The 24,576-nt window shown below is 41.4% G+C and overlaps 2 protein-coding genes across 3 annotated transcripts in view; both read right to left on the bottom strand.

Annotated features, from left to right (window-relative positions):
* The window catches only part of TMEM168 (transmembrane protein 168), a 38,384-nt gene extending 21,269 nt beyond the window's left edge, over positions 1-17,115 (bottom strand). The window contains exons 1-2 of one of the 2 annotated variants that reach the window (XM_090042278.1): positions 16,962-17,115; positions 8,205-9,471 (exon numbers count right to left, since the gene is read on the bottom strand). In XM_090042278.1, coding sequence (XP_089898404.1) covers positions 8,205-9,341 — 1,137 coding nt within the window. In that variant the 5' untranslated portion in view covers positions 9,342-9,471; positions 16,962-17,115. Of the gene's footprint in view, positions 1-8,204; positions 9,472-16,446; positions 16,638-16,961 lie in introns of those variants that run through there. The other variant, XM_090042279.1, reaches the window with a different exon arrangement.
* A 2,908-nt stretch (positions 17,116-20,023) lies between these two features.
* Positions 20,024-24,576, bottom strand: part of SAMTOR (S-adenosylmethionine sensor upstream of mTORC1) — a 66,574-nt gene continuing 62,021 nt past the window's right edge. Inside the window, exon 5 of the mRNA XM_090042280.1 lies at positions 20,024-23,441. Coding sequence (XP_089898406.1) covers positions 22,812-23,441 — 630 coding nt within the window. The 3' untranslated portion in view covers positions 20,024-22,811. The remainder of the gene's footprint in view (positions 23,442-24,576) is intronic.

Here is a 24,576-nt window from a genome sequence, read left to right as displayed (position 1 = left end):
AAGACAATTTTGCAGGCGTGGTTGCAGGGGGCACAAACACATGCACTAACACTTCAGCCTTGCTAATTCACATTAGACACTAAGTTATTAAATTTACTAACTCACAAAACTCAGTAAACCCTTAAAAACAAGCATCATGTATCAGAATGTACTTTGTTTCATTATTGTAAATAAAACTAAACTGCAGTTTGCAAAATATGTAGTAATTACTTCCAAAGCCCTTGTGGAACATCTTGTAAAAGTAATGAAATCTTAGTAATATGAGACTTTACTAAAGCATTCTTCTATCAAATCTTTTGGGAGAGGCATTTTTGCACATGGACTTGAAAGTCTATAGTTCAGCTTCCTTGGCTGATGCAAAGATTTCCTATCTTTGAAGAAGTTAACTTAATTTTTTTTTTGATTAATATAAAATTCATTGCTTTTATAGTCTCTTTCTGCAGCCACCCCAATTTTTGCCGCAACCCTGGCTCTTCCTGGCACATGGGGGGAGGCGGGGATTGAGCTGGGGCTGCGCCAGGCGGGTATTGAACTGCCCGCCCCCCACACCCCATCCCCTCTCACCACAACAGACTACCAGCTGCACACAGCTCTCCACACTGCTGGGCTGTGCTTCTTGTTGCCTGTGTGCTGCACTGCAGCTGCATGTGCACACAGGCATTTATCAGCCAAATTACTGGCCACTTCAGGCCTATTTCTGATACAGCCAATTTTCTTTATATTGGTACCAATCCGGTATCAGATTGATGTATCGGTGCACCTCTAATGTTCATAAAATGCTGAAAAACTCTTCCTTTCTAGACAGACTAGTTATCAATGTCTGGTGTAGGGCTATAGGTTGCAGCCATGCTGGTCTAAGGCAGGGGTGGCCAACCTGCAGCTCTTCAGAAGTTAATATATGTCTCCTCAAATCTTTGCACAATCACAGTGATCAGCTTCCATAGCTGTTGCGTCATGTCATGTGTTTGTACAAAGACTAAAGGAGATGCATATTAACTTCTGAAGTGCTGCATTTGGTTCTGGAGTTGCAGGTTGGCCACCCCTGTAAGGACATAGGCAGGCAAGTTTCTTTGGGTAAATCCGATATCTTTTATTAGACCAACTAAAATAGCTGGAAGAATTTTTCCAACTACTTTAGTTGGTCTGATAAAAGATACTGGATTTATCCAAAGAACCTTGCCTGCCAACGTCTGGTGTAGGCTTTCAAGAAGTTCTGAGAGAAGATTCTCTAGGGCCTACCAAATGGCTTGAAATTCGCAAAATCCTCATCATGTTATGCGAGTGCCAGAATAAATATCCGGATCATAACCAAGGTCTTAATTTGGACACACAGGCTGAGTAGCTTTTCTTGCATGAACTAGTACTACTGAAATCAGGGAGACTACTGAATGCAAGTAAAGTTACCCGAGCATGTAAGATTGTGTGAAAGCCCAAGCCTTAAAACATTTTCCAAAAAGCTTCAACATATCCTTTCTGCCCTGCTTCCCAAACAACAGGGAACTCTTTTCAAATGCTACCTGTAAAGCTGTAGCTTGTGCATCACATATCAGCTTACCACTGAACTGGGATGAAAAGTAAATATGTTATGTCTATATTCTGCACTATTCTCAATCCAATTTTAGATCTACTTGCAGTTCCAAGGCAGAATTAAGAGGAATGTGTGTTGGACTCCATTTTACTCTGTATGCAATAACCAAAAGAAATTTAGAGACTGACAATCCTTAGGACACACGTCAGGGCTAGAAATTCCAAATGTAAGGTCCTAAATTAAAAAAAAAGTCTATTCTCCAGAGATCACAATAAGTCAGAACTTTTCTGCTTTGATGGCACAGAGCCAAACTCCTCTCCTAAAACTGTATCAAATTTCTTTTAATAATAGGAAGGTCAATCCAGTATTGGATTTTTAGAAATCTCTCAGATTGGATGATACTCAGGAAAGCCTGAAGGTGGGAAAACAATAATTACTGTTTTCATGTTTGTTGGTCTTTAGGACTTGATCCTGCACACACCATTGTGATTATGAATCCTGCTATGTTACATATATTATGCAAATAACTGGTTAATTGCACAATCAATTTAGAGCAGCCACAGACACAAAGTAATTATCACATGATAAAAATAACTATGCAGCTATAAAGAGCCAACCACCTATAAAGTTAGTGCTTGAAAATATGCAATAACTCTAGCTGGTTTCCATTCAGCTTTAATTTGAATGTGTAGCAGGGTCTTTATATACATGATGTATACTCTGCCTGAGTGCATAGCCTCAGGGACTTCTATATTTATTCCAGAAATACAGAAATCATAGAAGCATAGAAAAGTAGGACTCAAAGGAACTTCAGGAGCTCAACTTTTCCAGAAATTGGCAATTTATGGCCCACAGAGACTTTGGATCCAGCCCACAGAGCTGCAGCATTCAGCAATGGGCAGCTCTCCCAGCACTACAACACTCTGCTGTTGAAAATTCAGGACTTTAGCAGATGGGGAGCTCTCTCTGCACCATGCCACAATCAGGCAGTAGGGAGAAGTGAGAGGCAGCTAGGGTCTAGTGCCCATCTGCCTCAAATGCAATCTTGGTCATTCTGGCCTACTGCTGGAAAACATTTCCATCCCCTGATCTAGCCCTGAGCAAGGTAGGATTATCCTTATCTGAGCCATTCTAGGCAAGTACTTGTCTAACCTGTTCCTAAAAACTTGAACAACTTTCATGTACAACTACAAGGCATAATGCCAAAAACATCAAAAGCACCCTTTTTATTGCTACAGGGAAAACAGGAAAATGACGGCATTATCAGTATCTAGCCACTGCAAGGGCAGGAAGTTTGTTAAAAAACACTTGAGAAATCCAACAAAGAGGAGCATGCCCATCTCTCCCTGCCCTGCTTTACTACAAAGGAAGATAACCCCTGTCCCTTCCAAAGGCTGTGCCAAGATTAATGTTCACATGGCTTATTAACTACACAGGGCTGTGGTATTAGTAGCTATGAAATAATCACCATTTTCAATGCTTCTAATAGTTTTGAGACTCCTGTTAAAATATTAGAAGCCCTTAGCATCAAGACAGAAGAAAGCAATGAAACCGTAGCTCCTTTCACCTTCATGGCTTCTAATAAGCCTTTGGATGCCTGCTTCTCCTGCACTGTTTTGGGGACAGTTAGTACAATTAAATTACAAAGTAGGCATTGCAGTTGAAAGATGCTATGCACTTAAGCAGTTTATGCACCTAATCATACAGAAACATAGCAAAATAGGGCTGGATCTTAAGAGGTCATCTAATCCAAGCCCCTGCTCAGCCTAGGAACATCACCACGCAAACCATGCCAAACAACTAGCTGTTCAGATTGCACTTAAGATCCTTTAAAAAAATGATAGTGATTCAGTAACCTCTCCAGATAATTTATTCCAATATTTAAACTACTCTCATAATTAGAACGTTCTTCCCAGTATCCAACCCAATCTCCCTTGTTATAATTTAAACCCATTACTTCTTCTTCTGTTCTTTGCAGACAAAGAAAATAATTGATCCATCTCTTCATAAAAACCTTTGTATTTGAAGACTTACTTCTTCTATTATCACAAACACAACCCCAAGTCTTCCAACCTCTTCTTGTATGCTGTTTTTCAAAATTGTTGTTAAATCTCTTTTGAACTCTGCTATTTGGCCAAATTCTTTACATACATAAACAATGCTTGGTGCATTATAAGCAATGGACAAAACCCCCCCGAAACCTGCTTCATGTTATGCAATTAAAGAAATTATGCAGTTAACCAATATGTACAAGTGGAGTACACTATATTTCATAGATTTCATAGACATTAGGGCTGGAAGGGACCTCGGGAGATCATCGAGTCCAGCCCCCTGCCCAAAGGGCAGGAAGTCAGTCGGGGTCATAGGATCCCAGCAAGATAAGCATCCAATTTACTCTTGAAAGTGTTCAATGTAGGTGCTTGAACCACCTCCGCTGGCAGACTGTTCCAGACCTTGGGGGCTCGGACAGTAAAGAAATTCTTCCTTATGTCCAGCCTGAAACGGTCTTGCAGGAGTTTGTGACCGTTCGACCTCGTCATCCCTTGGGGCGCTCTGGTGAACAAACGTTCCCCCAGATCCTGGCGGTCACCCCGATAAACTTATAGGTGGCCATCAGATCACCCCTGAGCCTACGCTTTTCCAGGCTAAAGAGTCCCATGTCTCTCAGCCTGTCATCGTAAGATCTGTTTTCCTGACCTCTGATCATGCACGTGGCTCTCCTCTGGACTCTCTCAAGCTTCTCCACATCCTTTTTGAATTGTGGAGCCCAAAACTGGACGCAGTACTCCAGCTGCGGCCTCACCAAGGCCAAATACAGGGGGAGAATGACGTCCCGGGATTTGCTCGAGAAGCATCTATGGATGCAAGCCAGCGTTTTGGTCGCTTTACTAGCCGCAGCATCGCATTGCAGGCTCATGTTCATCTTGTGGTCAATGATGACCCCTAAGTCTCTTTCTTCTGTAGTGCTATCCAACGTAGCACTGCCGAGCCTATAAGGATGCTGCAGGTTTTTCCTCCCAAGGTGGAGAACCTTGCATTTTTCGGTGTTAAACACCATCAGGTTCTCGTCTGCCCATTTGCTGAGCTTGTCCAGGTCAGCCTGGATCACCCGCCTATCTTCTGGCGTGGATGCTTTGCCCCAAAGTTTGGTGTCATCGGCGAACTTGGCCAGTCCACTCCTGACTCCAATGTCCACATCATTAATGAAGATGTTGAAGAGGATGGGTCCCAGGACAGAGCCTTGAGGGACCCCACTGGTCACAGGGCACCATGATGACTGACTGCCATTGATTACAACCCTCTGGGTGTGACCACGGAGCCAGTTTCCCAGCCAGCGGATCGTGGTGGAGCCAAGGCCACAACTGGGCAGTTTGGCCAAGAGGTGATCATGGGATATGTGCAGTATACGCTGGAGTACACTGCTACTAGAGAGACAGAGACTTTAGCAGTTAATTAGAAACACCATCACTGAACATTTTTACAACCATGTATAATCAAAAGAAATCTTTCATAGGCTAAGGCTAATTATCTACAACAGAGTATTGTACAACACCTCTCCAATACTGGTTTTTAACCAGTACTATTAATTACACAACAGACCAAAATGGTAGAATGTCAGACATACGGACCTACATCTATATCAGATCCTACAAAATTTCAGTGTCTATGGAACAAAGATAGTTCTAGGAGTAAACATGAAGAATTTTCTAGCTTAATCAGATTTCAAACAGAACAGTCAGTGTTTATGTTCTGAGACTTACAAAATTGACCTTAAATTATTTTAATTGGAAGATGACCCTACACCTAGTCATTAATTTTTATATGCAAGTTGCTTAAATTGTTTGGATCTTTAAAGTATTATACACTTAAAGGAAAATTTGAATAAGCAAGGATGGAAGGAGAACCTAAGCAGAAATTGAAAAAATAACTAAAAAGAACATACATATTGGCAGCACTTCTTGTTTTTCTAAAGCACAGAATTCTTAGAAAACAAGTAGAATTTTTTAAATAAAAGTAAAAAATAAGGGCCTCTATAATATTAAGATTCATAAATTATACTTTGCTGCTAACTGCAGGACATATTCCCTTAATTAAATATTTAGCAGTGATTACTATTTTATATAACTGAACTGCAGTGATATTTGAATGTCAGGTTTATTTACCATGCAGGCTAAAGACACAATCTACCAGAGAAAAAGTACTTATCTGCTACAGGAGCTCATTTGCTGCATTACTTCTGAGCCTGATGAAACCATATGAAATATCAGACTCATGAAAAGGTTGTATTTCAGCAAAGAATCCCAAACAGCAGTCTAAGGCACAGAACTCCATATATAAAAATAAAAGCAAATCAGTTTTCTTAGGAGCTTAGAAATAAAATGGATACCCTGGGAAAAATATAGTGGTATGCTTTGATAGGTTTAATTTTCTGCTTTTAGATGACTCTAAAAAGGTAAACAATCTGGAATACTGCAGAAAAGATAACAAACTTCTTGAGACAGTTGTAACAAGTGATTATCAGACCTTTATCAGACATAAATTAGTCAACACAAGTAAGTATTTGACCACTGGTGAAAGCGCAGATGAAACAAGCACATAACTGACTGATCAAGCCGCTACTGCATATCAGGATAGAAATACTATTAGTAAGAGACAACTATATTTATGATCTTAGACTCATAATTTCACTGTAAATAAATGACTGACAATTTCTCCTTGATCAAATTTACAGATACAAATAATAAACTGGATTTTCCAAATGAGAAGAATATTTCCCCTTTTACAGTTTTTCATTTTGACACAGCAATTATTCCATCTCCAGCTGAGCAGAGAAATGCGCCTTTCCCCTGTTAAAAGAAGTGATGTGCATCTCCTTATCTGATCCAAACTGAATAAGGACTTTATACTTTCTACTGAAACTCCTCAAAAGCAAAGAAAGAACACAAGTGAATAGCCAGTTCGCTTTTCTCAAACCTTCAAGGAAGGCATACCAGAATACAAGTAAAAAAGTGTTTTCAGAATCAAAGTTATTTTAAAATACCCAAAGGCAGAAGTGTTGCATGTTTTCAGGAATACAGTAATGCTTTCTGAGATTCAGTTTTCTACACCCCTCCCCCCCACCCACATCCCCAATGGGAACGGCATTGTATTTCATCATTTATTGCTCCCCAGAATTTTAAAAAGGAAATATTTCAATGATAGTTGGGTGACAAGAACTGGTGTTATTTAGCAGTAATGAATATCTTGTTTATTGTATGACAGACTGCAGAAATTCAAATTTCAGTTGGTTACCTTTAAACTTTGGGCCTCACATAATTCTCAGTGAAAAAATTATGCAAGTCATTCCTATGAATGCTATTAATATAATTTCTTTTTAGTTTCTCTTACTAACTATTGTGCCATCTTTGTCACTGAATTAATGCCTCCTCTTTTCTGAAGCCTTTTTCTATTTTTTAAAGAATCCCTTTTTGGATTTTGCTTTTCCTCTGTGTATTTATTTTTGTTGTATTTTTTTCTCTGCCTTCTGCAAAATCAGAAGCCATAGTCATATATACCAGTGTTTTACAAGGGGAAGGACTGCAGAAGGAAAATAACCAAACTTCCGGCCATCTTCCCTTTACTAACCACTAACATGCCTGATACAGAGAAAAACTTACTTGTAGAGAGAAATTAAGTTTCCCTTCCCATCAAGAATTTTTCATGAGTCATTTACAGTGGGCTGTCAAGGATCACAAGATCTATTTGAGTAGGTGGCAGTAATTTGGAAGCTTGAAACAAGCATTTTTGCCAACAGGGTCTGCCAGACATGAACACTGGGGATGGTGGAAGGTAAGATATTAAAAAAAAATAAAAATACTACTGCTATTTTAGGTTTGCTTTGATAAAATCTACCTTAAACTCATCCCACAGTGCTGTGAAACTAGCAGTACATACTGTGCCTCAGTTTGGGGCCTCACAAAATATTTTTAAAGAAACATACACTGGCAGACTGAAAAAGAAAACTCATGCTCCTTCATTAAAATCCTCATGCAAGAAGACAAGCTGAACATGGGAAAGATGACTGTGGGTCCTTTTGGGAATTAATTTTATTACATCATGTACCTTTCCACTTGCAAATGTATTTAAAGATAAAATGTAAGAGACACATTTTCATACGAGTCTATAAGAATTTGACTGCTTGACCTCTCCTGATATTAATAGCAGCCCCACAGCTACATTCTTGAAAAATGTACTCTTCCATGTTAGCTTTTCTTGTTTTCATTAACATTACCCACAGAGATGTCCACAGACCTGTACACTGATTCATTTTTATATGTATTATGGCATTGCAGCAAAGTATGTTTGCTTTGAAAGATTCTGGTCACATGGCCAGTTGTTTCAGACACTGAAATAATGTAAAATCTGAAGCATTTAAGTCTTTCTTTGAGCTGGAAGGAGCACCTCTTGCCAGTTTGATCTTGCACATTTAGATCGATTCAGTGGCCTCTCTAAGCCAGTCAAACAGCCCAAAGTGACAGACTACAAGAATCTGTTTTAGAAGCTGGCAGCTTCTGGTCAGCACAGAATTTCTCAATTGGATGCCCTGGTCACAGCACACTGTTAAATACCATGAAGTTAGAAAAACAATGCTCTCAAATATTAGAAGAGGAAATGAGACAAATACATTTTAATTTACCTGCCATGACACTGCACCCAAAACAGCAGTTGAAAGGAGGCTGAAAAAAACTAATTGCTCTGAAATTAAACAAAAATGACGTACTCCTTTAGAAGCCATGACTCTATCAAGGCAGTTGTTCTCTGCCCTGTGGGTATAGTAGATTTTGTGACAGTCATTTAATTTGGTATGAAATCCCCAAAGAGTTATTAAAAAAATAATGTGGCAAATCATCCAGAAAATTCCGAAAATGGAAAAACCAGGTATTACAAAGTACCAGAGATGCAAGTCACGTAGTTTAAAAGCAGCTAGAATGAAAAAAATAAGTTCAATGACTCCAACAGAAATGACGGAAAGTCTTCTGCAAATTCTACCACGGTACAAATAGGGCTTCCATCTTTCAGTAACTGAAAGTCCGCTGAAGTAGACATCAAGAAGAGGGTCTGAAATGAGGCAGCTAAAGAAACATGCCAAGGCAAATGGATTTGTAGGGATGTTCAGTGAAGGAAAAAACAACAAAGAAGCAAGGGCTCCAAAAATTGCCAAATTTGGAATTGCCAGGAAAGACTTCATACGTAAGTCAATAATCAACATGGCTAAAGCCACAACCAATAGGATGATACTCATGGATTTTTCTACCAGCATAGTTGTACTGGCAATTGCAAATCCAACCAGCTCCAGAGATTCAACTGTTGTCAGCAGAGTTGGTCGATGATGGATACAGCCGCAAATCCTCTCAACCAAAGCACACAATATCCTTAAAACAATGGAGGAAAGGAGCAAATACTTGGTTGCTTCTTCTTTCACTTCATTTTTAAAAGAAGAGTTATTAAGAAAGCAGAGGAGACCGAGCAAAAAACCAAACCAAAGATTGGAGAGACTCAGACTTGCTGCTTCCATTGAAAAATAGTAGTAAAGTATGCTGGCAATTCCAAGAACAAAAAGTCCCAGGATAAAAATTACCAGTATTAATGCATCTGCAGTTTTCTCCCATCTGACATAAAGGCCCATGCAGATAGCAACCAATAGATTGATTCTGGCTAAATAGCCAAGGTATCTGACTGACGAATGCATGTTCACTTCTCTGTTTGCTTCTTCCAGGCTTGTCATTGCTGCATAGAGACAATGACTAACACAGTAACGCAGTGACCTACACATGTAAACTGGTAATTAGGGGCTTTAACCCACTCCACAAAAAGTAACTGTTTGGATTTCATTCAAAAATGCACCAATGCAATAACCTCCTGCAGTGTCATTTCATCAGCAACTGGCCTGGATTACTGAAGTCCTGAAAGAAGAATGAATAGAAATGTTAGTTCTAAGTCATACATGTTGAATTTACTTACAAACACAGATAACGACATGTGCTTTGTTCCCAAAGTTTAAAATCTAAAACATAAAATATTGATTAAATAAATACAACGCATGGTTTGAAGGTTTCTTTAATACATATTTTATAAGGAGAAGATCATCCATTATTGATTGGTTCTCTCATATTTTTACTTCATATTTGGATAAACAAGGAATGGTGTTTAATCAAATGCTAAACATGTAATTGTTATGAAGCATCTACCAGGGGTTCCAAACATTCCTGTAACATATATGTACATTTTTTATGTCTTGTCTTTCAACATATTTTGTAATCCAACTCAATGAAAATATGAAAAAAGTTATGTGAAACATCTTAACTCCTTAAGTCAGATCTGTTATCATTACCCTTCCTCCATCTTCTTTCATTTAACAAAATGAAGAACCTGCTTTATGCTAACTCTTTTCACTATCCTCCATGAGAGTTATCAAGACACTTATATCTATTAGATTACTAAAGTGTCTGAACACTTCTCAGTTATTGCTGGTTATCATCTCAAACTGCAAAATATGTAAATATTATTGATCTGATTTTGCAGAGGGGGAGAAGAGATGAACAGAGGAAACAAACTGTTTTGACCAGTATCACAAAAGAAAACCCATATCCAACACCGGCATCTTAATCACAAAGCCACCTTTCCTAACAATTAAACTCTTGCCTAAAAGGCCAATAACTATAAAATGTTTTTAAGCTGATGGATATTACAAAAATTAATACTTGCCATCCACTGGGAAAGAATAAATATTATGTTTGGAATGTGACATAATCCATTACCTGGATTAGTTCCTGTGACCCCTTTGTCTCCATGAGTTTATTGCTTGCCTCTGCCTGCACTGCTTCCCCTCCCGCCTTCTCTGTCTTTGTACTCAACTCTCTCCATCTGACACACTGTTTTGTTCATATCCCTTAACAGCATGTGGTGAAGTGAACTTAAGGCTCACAAAAGCTTATTATTCATCTCTGATTTAGTTAGTTTATAAGGTGCAAACCTACCTTCCCTTAAAACATGACAAACATTCCACAATTTCCTAAACCACTAAGTACATTAATTTTTAGCCTGCATGTTCAATTATCGTTTTTAGAAATGGTAGGTGAACAGAAAATAGGATGCTGTTATTTTTTTAAGAGTAAAATATTTTTGGTACATGTAGATTTATAAAAGCTGCATGTAGAACTGAACTACAGTATCCTACTTCTAATAGATTCAGGTAGTATTTTCTGGGGTCAATTTCTTATAACCCCATCTCTAGCTTGAAATGAGATGACTGGTGTAACACTTTATATGTTTAATCATAGCTAGTTTACCTAATAGGCTATATTATTTGTGTACAAGAAATATCTAATGTCTTAATTATGGCTAACAGAACTATCTTCCCCAAAATCTGTCAAGTTACTTATATAGAGTAAATTTGTATTTCACTGTGTATTTTTTTAAAAAGCCTTGATTTTATTACATTTACTAATATCCTTTTGCCTGTTACAAAACTTTGACTGAGGCACAGGTTACAGCTCCATAGCTAAGGATGATTTTCATTTTATACTGGAGAAGCTGAAACCATGCCATGTTTGAAAAATGGAGTGTACATTCCCTAGATTTATAGTATGTATTCTAAGAACTTAAGTAATTAGCTTAGGATATGGGTAGGCAACGTTTTTTGGCTGGAGTGCCAAAACCCCCCACAATACCTACCTTGGAAGCTGCTAGAGCGCCGGCATGCCAGAAAAACAAAATGAGGGCAGGGGGTACAGGGCAGGATGCCCTGCTTGTGCTCCTTGCCCCCCACCCAAACCCCTGCCCGCCAGCCCTGCTGCCCTGTGTCCCCCACACAAAGCCCCTGCCCCCTAGCCTGGGCTCCTGGCTGGCAGCAGCTACCCAGAGCCAGGGCCGGCTGCAGCCAGGCTTGGCATCAGCTCTGTACTAGAGTGTGCACCCGCGTGTTGGAGCAGGCAGTGGGGGAGGGGCCTGAGGCAGCGCAACCCTGGTCTCTCCCCCGCTTCTGGCACGGAGCTGATGACTGGGCTTCTGAGCCCGGCACAGCTATTTGTAGCCAGCCTGGACTCTGGGCAGCTGCAGCAAGTAGCAGGCGGGCTGCAAACAGCTGTGCTGGGCTCCACAGCTCCAGCATAAGTTCCATGCTGGTGGCAACTGCACGTGCAGCTCAGGGCAGACAGTAGGGCAGTGCAGCCCACCCGAGGTGTGCACGCAGTCACCGCAGCATGGAGCTGATGCCAGAGCTGTGGAGCCCAACTCAGCTGTTTGCAGCCTGCCTGCTGCTTGCAGCTGCCCAGAGTGGCTACAGCCAGCTACACAAGGCTCCGGGGCCCAGTCACCAGCTCTGTGCTGGGAGTAGGGGAGAGACTGGGGTTGTGCTGTCTCAGGCCCCTCATAACCCCACCTGCTCTGACGCATGGGTGCATGCGCCAGTACGGAACTGATGCCAGGGCTCCGGAGCCCGGCACAGCTGTTTGCAGCTTCCTGGCTGCAGTAAGCCTCAGCTCTGGGTAGCTGCTGCCAGCCACAGAGCCTGGACTGCTCCCAGCAGGCAGTTGGGATGCTGCGAGCCCTGCTGGGAGCAGCCTGGGCTCCAACAGCTACCCAGAGCCGGGACTGGTCGTGGCGTGCCAATCAAAATGGCCTCGCGTGCCATGCTTAGCACACGTGCCGGTGGTTGCTGACCCCTTGCTTAGGATTAACATATGTCAAGAAAGACCAAGATGGGGGAATAATTATTATCACTGTTGTGCCTGGAAACTCCAGTCATGAAGCACAATCCAACTGTGCTCAAACAAAGAAAAAGAAGTCCATACTTTAGAATTTCCGAAGTCTAAGATAGTAAGTGGATTCAAACTTAGAAATCTGGCCTTTAAACAAATCTGCAACTGTTTCAAACTCTTCCAAATTCTCATAGTTAAAATGCACTGAAATCCTGAATATAAAGAAATTAGGCCATGCCTAAACAAAGTTAGTAATAACTGTTTTATCCAGATGTATGTAGGCTACAAGCTAGATCAGTTAAAAATAAAGTCTTACCTGGGGCCTTATATCATCTAAGACAACTCAACAAATTACTGCCTTTCTGCTACAGCTACTTAGCAATAATTCAATTGCTCATCATCAGGGATCTGGGTTTTCTGTCCATGACTGAAAAATGCAGTAAAACCTATATTTTCTCCTTTTAAGGAGAAAACTGTGACAAACAGTGGGTTTCCCATTGGAGGCTGGCAGAGTTCCAGCCTTCTAGGGGGAGTGGGGAGCAGGAGGAGCCAGTCAGGCAGGGGGCACCATATGCATCTGTGTATGTACACGTGCACAGGGCAGCCTGGAGAGCAGCTCCCACATGCAAGTTTGGTGCAGGGGCGAGTAGGGGAACATTGAGGCGCCCATAGTGAGGGAGGAAGGGAGCTAGACCGGGCTGGGGCTAGAGTGCATGGCTGCAGGGCCCAACTGGGGAGCAGGACAGGGCCCGCAGAGAGGCAGCTCACTGCCGCTACAATGGGGGATGGGGGATACATGCCCCCCACCCCAGATCGTGCATGCAATGGGATGATGTACGCTGCCTGCTGCAGACTCAGGCTGCCCAGCCTGCTGTCCTCTCCCTGGGGCCTCCATGGCCCAGTGGGTGGGACCCAGCATGGCAAGGCAGAGCAGGGCAGGGAAGCTCGGTGCTGTGGCCACAAGCCCTGGCGAAGTGCTCCCTGCCCAGCTGACAGCAGCAAGGGGCACAACTCTGCCTTGTCACGCCCACTGCTGCCAGACAGGCAAGGGGTGCTTCACTGTGGCTGTGCAGGGTCCTGTCCACAGGGCCATGGAGGCCCCAGTGGGAGGTAGCAGGGAGGGGAGCCCAAGCCTGCCCCTACCTCTCGACGACCTCTGCTCTGGTTGTGCTATCTGTGGGGGAGGGGGAGTCACGCTTTGTGTGCCGCTCCACCGCAACATCTGCCGCCTCCCACATGCAGCAGCTGCGGTTCAGGTACTTCTGCAGGGGGGCAGCAGGCTGCAGACCTAGGTTCCTGGCCCCATAGCCCTGACAACTGGGGGCCCCTCCAGCAGGGTTTGGGGGTGGGTGGGCTGTGAGTGGGGAGTGAAGGGCACCAACAGGGCCAGGGAGCTGCGGGTCAGGAGTGAGGGGCAACAGCAGGGGAAGGGCACCAGCATATCAGGGCTGCTCAGCACCACAAAGCAGTGAGGGGGGACAGCTGAAGCTGGACCCATGTCCAGGTGAGGGAAAGGTGCAGGGGAAACTGATTTTCCATAATAAAAACCCCAAAATGAAACACAAAAATTTAGAGGTATTCAGAATGTATTTCATTATAGTGATTGAGGCACTGATAGGCTTCCAAACTGCTTTAAAATTGTATATATATCAGTAAAACATTGTGTTCAAGTGATACCTACATATATATATAGTGATGTTTCATTTTAAATCACAGAAAAACATGGATTTAGGGGGTTTTAATCAGAGAATTTGTGATTTTTTTGTTGGTTGTAGTCATGTTGGTTTAAGGACATAGGCAGACAATGTTCTTTGGGCAGATGTGATATATTTTATTAGACCAATCAAATAGTTGGAAAAATTGTTCTTTGCAAGCTTTTGGGTACAAACACTCTCCTTCAGGCACCCGAAAGCTTGCAAAGAACAATTTTTCTAACTATTTACTCAAACAACTGTGTCTGCTGATTTTTATCAGAGAATTTGTGATTTTTAAACAAAGAAAACCAGGATCCCCGCTTATCATGAGTTATTTGTATGAGAGAGACTGTGTCAAAGGTTCTCATTGGAAGACTTGTTGGCTCAACTGTCACTACGTCTTAGAGGTTTCCATGCTACCATTACTTTGGCCACCAGCACTTAAACTGGCAGCACTGCCTGGGTATAGGCATAGGCATAAGAGATCACGTTTAAAGCATAAAGATACTGGGTCTCAAAAACTGGACTTCCCAATATCTCCTCGCACACAAAGCCACTTTCAGAATACAGTCCTTCATATCAATAAAACAGTGTAAATTAAAGGGCAGATTTACCCATAAACTTTAGTTACTTTGGCAAAAGTAAAACCATTGTAAACACATCTTAACCAGTCAGTGCATTCCAGATACTTTGGTGAATGAAGAACAGTGATTCTGGCTTTCTCCGATTTAAAAAAATCCCCAATTTTCGATTTAAAAACAGTAACCCAAAATCCACATTTTTCCATGATTTAAACAAAATGCCACTGCTATATAGCTATACATAGATATATAGTAGTGGTGTGGGGGCTGTGAATATAATATATAATAGACGGATAAAGAAGTTCTATAGATCTAGATCTATAGATAGTGGTGTTTCATTTTAATCATGGAAAACTGGATTTGGGGTTAATTTTTTTAAAAACAAAAATTGGGGATTTAAAACCAGGATCCCTGCTGATAAATTACCTTTTTAAAAAGAATCTGGTGAAATCTGATTAATTAGCCACAGGGATAACTCATCACTAGGGTATTATTACTTGGTGCACTGAATCTCTGTCAGTCTCACTGATTTATACACAAAACACTTTGACTAATTTGTCATCTTTAAAGTGTAATTATTCATTCCCAAATGTACATGCATACTAAATCACAATGCAATTTGCCCCTTATAATTAGCCCTCCACATATAATTTGCCTTTCATAGCAGCCAACAAACCAGGTGATATCCACCAAGCACTGGATACTATGTAGTTTTTCTTGCCTCAGTATGACAGATAATCAGTTGCTGGGGGCATGAGTCGTTCATGGCCCCCACCCCACATTCTGCCTGCAAAATTGGGGGGAAGCCTCCTCAAATTCAGGTCTCTACTTACAAACTAAGTAAATATATGGAAAGCACAAATTTTTGTGTACTTGAGCTTCCTTGGCATCATCTGGTGAAGTAAGCTAGAGTTCACAAAAGCTTACGCTCTCTATATAATCTTATTTAGTTAGTCTATGAGATCCATATCTACCCTTCCTTATTTTCTGCTTGACTTCAGGCTAAGACAGCTGTGTACCTCTGTACGCACTGCTAAATCATTATGGATACCCAGTACACCTAAATGTGATTCTCTCTCATTTATTATTATCTGCATACAGATAATCAGGCAAGATTAAAGTAGTAGAGAAGTAGGTTCACTCTTTTCCCTAAGAAGGACAGATAAACAACAACTGGACTCATGATTAAAAAGGCACCATCAAGATAACCTGTATCAGCTTATATTGTAATAAATTAAGAGTGTCGCAAAATCTAACTTCTCCATGAACATGCCCACTCTTCTGTTACTTTTTGCATTTCATTATGCCTAGGCAGTGAAACTGGACTAATCAAATGTCATTTATTTATGTAGAGCTGTAGCTCCTTCAGGTCAGCTTTCAAGTTCTCATTTCCTGAGGCACTGCTGACACATCTGAGGTGCACATGTGATAATATTTAAAATGAAAAAAATATATAGAATACCTGCATCCAGGAAAAACACCTCTGTTATAATCAAGCTGTGCAAGTCCACAACATGCGGGGGAATCTAAATTGAAATTTGGGACCCAAACTAGCTAAGGATCCATTTGAAACCCGACGATCCTGCTACACCTTCAAAGGAAACCTGCTAGAAACCTGCTTTACAGCGGCCGCACATTTCCAAGCACTACCTTCATAGCTAGCTCCTATTGCTGGATGGATGTTTTTCCCTTGCCCCGATTACTTTGCACAGGTGGCACCAGCCTCAGCTCATGGAGCACTTCCCCCACGGCTCACCTGCACAACTGATGCAATGCAAGCAGTGTTGCCAGGTCTTAAAAAGGAAATCATCGTATGGGAAGCTCAAAATTATTGCATTTACTGAAAAACTATCGTACACTGAAAATATATGCAAATAAGTAGGCAAATAAACCTTCTTATTTACTTTCTATTGCTCACTGTAACTTGAGTAAGCCAGGATTGAGTCATCGAAGTTGAAGCACTTTTTCATTTTGAGGCAAGCAGTAAGGAAGGTCTGACAGCAAACCCCGAAATCAGCGCAGGCTCCCGGAGAGCGACTTGGGTTTGGCACCTGCTGCGTCAAGAACGATCCTACATTTTGGACACTTCTACTCCTGTTGGTCGCAAAGGGTTGAAACGCTCGTACAAACAGGGCAGTTATGGTAGACCCGGCAGCGCAGCGTGTGCCGACCCGCGAGCTGCAGCCCGGCGCCGGGCAGAGAGCAGGGCCGGAGCCAGCGACTCTGCCCACGGGTGGGCCCGCGGGGCCTGGCTCGGCGCTGCCCGCCGCCTCACGCCCAAAGGAGCCGATGGGACCGAGGGGACAGGGTGGGTGGGTATCCCGGAGCGGAGGAGCCGCTCAAGATCCCCCTCCTCCCGGGCGGGCTCAGCCCTGCATCCAGGCCGCCCCGCGAGTTTCCCCCGCGCCCCCAGACTCACCCCACGCAGCCCCGCCAAGCCCCGGCCCCACGAGCGGCAGCGGCGCCGCCATGTTGGGCCCCCCCCCGGAGCATCCCGGCTACGGGGCGCGCGAGGGCTCAGGCGGGCAGGGGTGTGGAGGCGGGGAAGCCCCGTCCCGTGACGCGAGCGCGGAAGCAACGGCCGCGCCACGTGGGTCCCAGGGTGCTCACAAGCGCAGGCGCTCGGCCGGGAGGGGGAAGAGACGGGCCTGCTCCCGGGGCGGGGAGCGGAGCAGCTCCTCAGTATTCGTTTCTTATTAGCATGTTGCCTTGGGGGCGCACCTGCCCTGCCCCTTTCTTACGGGCTCGGTCCCTCCGGCCTGGAAATCTGCCTGCGCTGCTTTCTGCAGCCTGAGGAGGCCCAACTCGAAAGCCAGGCTGGAGGGATGAGCAGCAGCTTTGCAGAAAGGACAGGGGTTACAGTGGACAGTAAGCTGGGTATGGCCCGGCCATGTGCCTTTGTTGCCAAGAAGGATAAGGGCATCCTTAGCCTTCTTGGGCCGCAGGGGTAGGAGTGTTGCCCCCAGGTCAGGGGAAGCGATTCTGCTCCTCGGGTCCACGCTGGTGAGGTCACATCGGGAGCGTCGCTACAGAAAGGATACGGACCCACTGGGGAGTCCAGTGCAGGGAAATGAAAAGGGTTAGGGTGGTGGGGAACGTGACCTGTGAGGAAAGGCCGAAGGAACTGGCTTATCGAGCCGGGACAAGAGAAGACTAAGGGGGTCGAACAGCAGCCAGGGCGGTTCCGGCAAGGAGGGAGCTGGACTTTTCTCAGCAGTGGCAGAACAAGGAGCCATGGTCTCAAGTTGCAACAAGGGAAGTTGAGGTGAAGTAGTAGGATAAACTCTCTCACTGGGAGGGTGGGGAAGCACTGGAACAGGTTACCTATCCTTGGGGGTTTTTTAAGCCCAGGGTAGACAAAAGCTTTGGTTGGGGATGGTCCTGCTTTGAGCAGGTGGTGGACTAGACGGACTCCTGAGGTTCCTCCCAACCCTCATTTTCCATAATTCTGGGATACTGCAACTGCTGCAAATTTCAGTTTAAACTGTTACTTTGCAGAAAGGAACAGAAGATGGAGCAGGAGCCTTTTCCAATGACTACTGTATTCATCTAGGAGGGAGACCTGGTTTTTGTTTTCTCAGCAATGACCTAAGTCACTAGATTACAGAATCTGTCCTCATTCTGGACCTTTTCTCCTCTTAAACAAGCCTCAGCAGGATGAGCAAAAGCCACCTCCCAGTTTTGCCTGTAGGCTGCTGGCTAGTGAAGGGTGAGAAGGGTAGGGAAGCTGGCTTGTTTTAAGCCAGGAGCAGGTAAAATACTGCCCGCAGGCCAGATCCAGCCCATGGGGCCCCTAAACATATTAGTAAATTAATATTTATTTTTTCCTGGCTACCTGTCAAAGCTAACAGGAGACAAGGGCAGTAGGACCCAGGGGGAGCCCTCAGCAAAACTGAGCAGCCCAGCCCTGCCCCACTCCACTCCCAGCCATTTCACTGTCTTCCTGCCCTATGTGTGTGTTCATAGGGTGAATCCCACTTGCACACCCCAGCATCCACATGTACCCCCCACAGCATTGCCATCTATGTAGACACCTACACCCTCCCATGCACCCCAGCCACCATCCACCCACACACCCCATACCCTCCCCCACAAACCTATATGCACACCCCACAATATACAAGAGTAAGACTTCATTTTAAGCAATTGTGGAATTGCTTCTGTGTATGCTACACAAAAGCATGTAAATCAGGACAAAAATATTTTGTAAAACCAAATTAATTATGTAGGTGTTCACTTTTTAGAATATAATTTGGTATTTTTCTGGTTCTGAGATGGCAAAACCCCTTGCTGAAAGGTGGCTAAGATCAGGTGGTGGGACTTCTGGTCACAAGATGGCAACCAGGGGGTGAGGCACCTATCAAGAGGCTGCCCATGCAGCCTTCAACAGCTTGCTAAAACTTTGTAAGTGGCCCTCCACTCAAAATAATTGTCAGCCCCTGGTGTAAGTACTTGGCTACCCTACGTCCAAACAAAGCACTTGCTCCTTGTTCAGATTTGGGTACTTTTTTCCAGGAGCATTTTTTTGAGGTACTCTGAGAACTCCTCTATCAAGCAGAGTGAGTTTGTGAGTTTAGGTACTTCCAGAATGACAAAACTGGTAAGCAGGGACTCTCACTGTAGACAGACATTTTAAATTACTTTAAAAGGGAAAAGAGGAGTGGCCATTTGGGAGCTTATGTCAGCTATTACAATTGTTAAATTTGCACAATTTTCTGGTGAGAAAGTGAGCAAAAAAGGCACAGCAACTTTAACTTAGTAGCAACACTGCTGTATTGCTGTAGCATGCAAGTTACGTTGTAAACATTTTATACTGTAACAAATATACATACTGGTGTAGGAAGTTGCCCCATCTACACTTTTGGATTGCAATTCGGGATTTACCACATCCTTTTCTGGATTTAGCTTTTAGTAGTGTGAGACTGGGAATTACAACTGCTTCTGTTTGAAAGAGGAGAACCTTACCAGTAGAAGTGAAGACTCATAGTTACCACAAGCTTCATTCTTGTTCTTTACCTTCTGCACAACGAATTCCAGTGCAAAATGTCTCAGCCTCTGGAGCAGTTGACAGGAAAACGTAATCAGTCTTTATGGGATATTCCCAATGGGTTATGAAAGCTATTCCAAGTATGAAGAAGGAAGATGTTAATTCAAAGCCCAGTTTTCTGTATAAGTATAGCCAATGTGCTTCAGAGGGAGGGCACCAGAGTGGGGAGGGTGCAGAACATATCCCAGCTTGCAGTGGCAAAAGGAACAACCATGGGAGGAGACATGCTAAATAGACAGATACACAAAAGGAAGGGTTTTATGTTGATTTCAGCTCGATTATTTTGGAGGTATGGAAAAGGATTCTTGACAGAACAACAGTTCTATAAAAATGAAATAGAGAACTAAATTTTGTATTTTTACTACAATTGTTGGGTTTATAAAATGTTGATATTTACCCTCATTATCCCCCAAGAAACACAATTCACAAAACGCTTTAAAAATATTTTTTAATAAATGTGCTTTGTTCACAAAAAGGAGTGAAATAAAGACAACAAAATGCAAACAAAACATTATGGTATGTCTGTTTTCCTGACACCTAGAGTATGGGGATCATCTTCCTCATCTTTCATCCAGTCATGATTCTGAGGAGTTTCAAAATATATACATTCTTCCTGAACCAAAGCTGTTTGTCTAGAAGTTTCTGATATTTCTCTCCCATCATGGGTGGTTGAAGAAATAGCAGGAAGCCCCTTTTTTTCACCCAAAAACACATGCGCACACACACTCGCCCACATCCGGAAAGCAATTAAGATACTTAGATTGGGCAGCAAAAGAACAGAGTTTTTATGATCATTTGAAGTCCCTGAACCACAAAACGTTGTCACAAGCTGCCAGACAGGCTGAATTCTTACATTCAAAGATTAAGCTATTTCTACTGAGGTGGTCTTGGTCTGAATTTTTAGCTATACTCTTCGAATGAATCAAACCACTTGTCCAGGTTTATATCAATACATTAATGCTAAACAATAAATACGTTTTATATAGCTTTTTAAAAATACCAATTGAAATATGCCATGAACACTTGAGCATGAGCAGAATCAGTAATTTGTGTAAACACTTAAGAATTTATAGCACCAACATTTTAGCTTTAATATAACCACTGACTCCAGCAGGGCTCAACTGGGAAGAAGGGGATTTTGACTGCTAGGCATCTTAAATTTAGTGAAAGTGTATTTTAAGCACTAGATGTGAACATTAAGTTGTACTTAATTTATGTAATGTAACTTAATTTGAAAATATACCATTAATTTCATTTAAATCAGTAGCTTCCTATTAAATTCTTATATCTTAAAACAGCATGAGCTTTAATTCATAATGCTTACATCTAGTCTTAACATTTTTCCATTTTTAATTATAACTTTCTTTAGTTTCCAACTACCTATCACTCCCATTTAAGAGCAATCAAGTTTGGTTGAGTAGGGGATTTTCCTTATGTGATGTGCAAAAGGTACAACAAGCTTATGTTAAACAAACTTAATATAGTTTGTGAAAATATTAGTGTAAATAGGATCAGCTATCTAGAATATACAGTCTTTAAAAAGAAAAACAACTACAGCAAATTGTGAAATTCCAGTGGAAACTTAAGTATTGTCCTTAAAAGAACCACTTGAAGAATCCATATTAGAAAAGGTTTACCCGCTAATTTCTGGCCGATGAATACAAGACTACAGTTTGATAACATGACCTATGAAGTTTTTATTGTAATCATTAGGAAACTAGTATTTTCCTACCTAGGACTTCTGGACCACATTTTTCAATGCGTGTTCTTTCTTAGGATATTAAATCCATATTTTGACATCTAATTTGTGTCGCTTTTTTAGGTACCCCAAAATACTGAAGACCCAAACTTTGGGCATCCAGGTCTAAGTTTTGCCAAGAGGAAGAAAGTTAAAAAAGCAAAACAAAAAAATTGAAGGGAAAAACAAAACAAAATACCCCTCCCCCCAGTACTTATAAATTGAGCATGTTTCCACCTCTAAATACTATTTGTCTGCAAGGTATTTCTTATGGATTTATACAGATTATTTCAGCATGTTTACAGAGCAGATTTTTCTCTCAGCTGCTTAATTTGAAAGCAACTTTTTGACAACTCTAATTAAATTTTTTTAACAAAATGCTATATTCACTACATAAAGCCTCGATCTTGCAAACACTTAAGGCTATGTATAACGGAACTCAAATGAGTGGTCACAGTGACTACTCAAATAAGTGTGCATATTTCCTTAGGTAGCTGTAGAATTAGGCCTCACCATTTATAAAAGTCAGCCAGCTGTCATAACTGCAATATGGGAATTCTGCAAATAAGATCTGTAAAAGATGTAAAAAAAAATAATACAACTGATCTTTTTCACCTTCAATTTTTTACTCTAAAATATTATGCAAAAGATGATTTCCAAGGGGGTGGGGTGGGGAGTGGAATATGCAATATGGGCAATACTGCTATGTTAGTGCTACCAAAACCATAAAATTACCTAAACTTTCCAAATGAAGTGATAAAAAGATTGTCTAGATCTACCATAGTTTTCTGTTGGGGTAGTTTCTAGTCAGCATGTCTGCCTAACGTCTCTTTATGCAATTAGACATTACAATGCATATCGAGAAGAAAATGTCCCCCTGCATTTTGCCATTACCTCAAACTGTTGTAGGAAGTGCAACATAAGTAAAGCCAGATGTATAAGTATTAGTTTCTTCAGCCCAAGCTTAACCGGAATGAAATAGCTTTCTGCAAATGCTTTGTTCAGTTAAAGAGAAAAAAGGACAAATTTCACCCAACATCTTACTCCAAACTATCTGCACATTTAACTATCAAAGTGCAAATTATTTCCTTCCTACGTACACTGAGTCCACCAACTCCAGTGTCTTAAGTTTCAACTGTAATAAGCATTTAAAATAGCGATACAAGACATTTAGCAAATTAAATAGAATTCACACACTTCACAGCACTGAAGAAAAGAATGGTACCTTTCTGGAAAAATTTGGTGATACAAATCCTAAAGAACGTAACAAGAATTTATGCTATGACAAGTCATCTGCATAAAACTTGTATTCTTCACCTTTATACAAGAATAAATTTTAAAATTCAAGATAGAAAAAAATAGCAAACTCTGTAAACCGTTGCATTTTCTCTATGCAAACCATTTTTATGTACTGAGCCCATGTTAGTATAGCGAAATTAGTTAAATGATAAAGTTTTGACTTAAAGGGCATTTCAGATGTTATATTAACTTAGAAGTAATATAGGATCTTCTAGCTCATAGAAAGGGATAGAACTAGCCTGGCTTTCTCCAGAGTCTGAGTCATAAGGGGCTTCAGGAAGCTCCATGAAACCGTAAGCTATTTGTTCATCTTCTGTGTCTGATCGGACATAACAGGAAGTGTTAGAATATTCTTCCTCCTCTACACTGTTGAAATCCTGTGGAATATACAGCATCCCTGGATAGTTCCTGCTAACTAAGTCACTTGTTGTTTGCAGGGAAGTTTTCCTAAATGCCATTAGGTGCATATGAGAAAACTTTGAATACTTGAGACGTTTAAAACCCAGTGATTCTATGGCAATTTTCCAGCTTTTCATCATCATAGCATGGCGATTCTGGTGGGAGGAGTCAGGAGTGATAATAAGCAACAAGCCATTCAGCACCAGAAGTTCATGGGCCTTCTTGCAGCATATCCATCGTTGATAAGGTGATGGAAAGTATGAAAGGAGAAGTGAGAAAACCACCACATGGAAGAGTTCTCCAGGTAGAGAATCAATGGGATTTTTCAGCTGTTTAAGAAAGGCATCTATAGCATCTTGTGCCAACTGGAGAGGTTGCTGAATCTGAAGATTTAGGAAGTCACATTTGTATACACTCTAGTGAGAAGGAAAAAAAATACTTTTACTAAAGATGTCATGTAAACTCACAAGATGATCATGAATAGCTAAACACCTTGATAATCAGCCATTGTGGGGCATACCTAATGCTACCAAATTGTGCTGTAGAGTCTGAACTTCAGCTTTTAAAAGTATTTGTATTTCCAGTTCTCAGTTACAAAGAAAATGTTCAAAATGTGGACTGAGGCACAGAACTAAATATTTTTAGCAAAACAGAGTTAACTCATATTTAAAGAGCCAAGAAACTATTTTAATTTGGTAGGAAAAAAACTAGTTAATATAGTCACCCAATAAGAAAACTGAACAGTCTTCCACATTTCTCCAAATGCTCAAGCCAAACATTTTATACCTAACTGCAAAATTCTTCTATATTCCTTCCAATGTACTGGTAGTTATGCATTTAAAAAACATGGTAGCAGCCAAGACTAACACAATCACTGGGCTACTACCCAGACTATTTACATTTTTCAAACCTTTTAAATTTAAGATGCCTAAAGTTTTCCAGAAGTTGGTTAAAGAATTAATGAAATTCACAAAAGTCATTAGGTCCAAATTACTGAAGGATATGAATAAACCTATTATTACAAAGCATTATTCAATACATGAGGTAGAGCATGAAAATGACAAACCAGGGAATCCAATTCATACTTCCGTCAAAATATTAAATGCTATAAAAGTATTTTAGAAGTTAAAATATGCAGTGCAATATGTTTTAGTTTAATGGCACTTCATATTCACAAAGATTCATTAGTTGACTTATTTCAAGAAAATATACTCCTTAAAACACAATTCCTTAACAGTCTCATTAATTTGCTTTGGCCAATTATAAATGTCTGAGTTGCAAATTGGTAATTAAACATAGAAACTTATTTTGTGAAGAAGTAGGACAAGTGGAGTGTAATCTGATATCTTTCACAATATAACAAAACCTTCTGTAGCGTATTTTTTGACAAATTCCTTGCAAGGGACTTTTCAGCAGTCGAAAGGAGAAAGAAAGCATTTGCATGTATATAACCATTTCCTTCTCAGAGAATGTGCAAAGAATTAAGATTTAATCAGTGCTCCACAAATCTTTCAATTGCTTCACACTGGCGTAAGATGTGGTATCCTGTTG

This window comes from Crocodylus siamensis, chromosome 4, assembly GCF_052110815.1.
Source record: "Crocodylus siamensis isolate JL-2025a chromosome 4, ASM5211081v1, whole genome shotgun sequence".
Classification (NCBI taxonomy): Eukaryota; Metazoa; Chordata; order Crocodylia; family Crocodylidae; genus Crocodylus; species Crocodylus siamensis.
The sequence above is the reverse complement of the archived record's forward strand: the minus strand, read 5'-3'. Positions and strand labels throughout refer to the sequence as shown.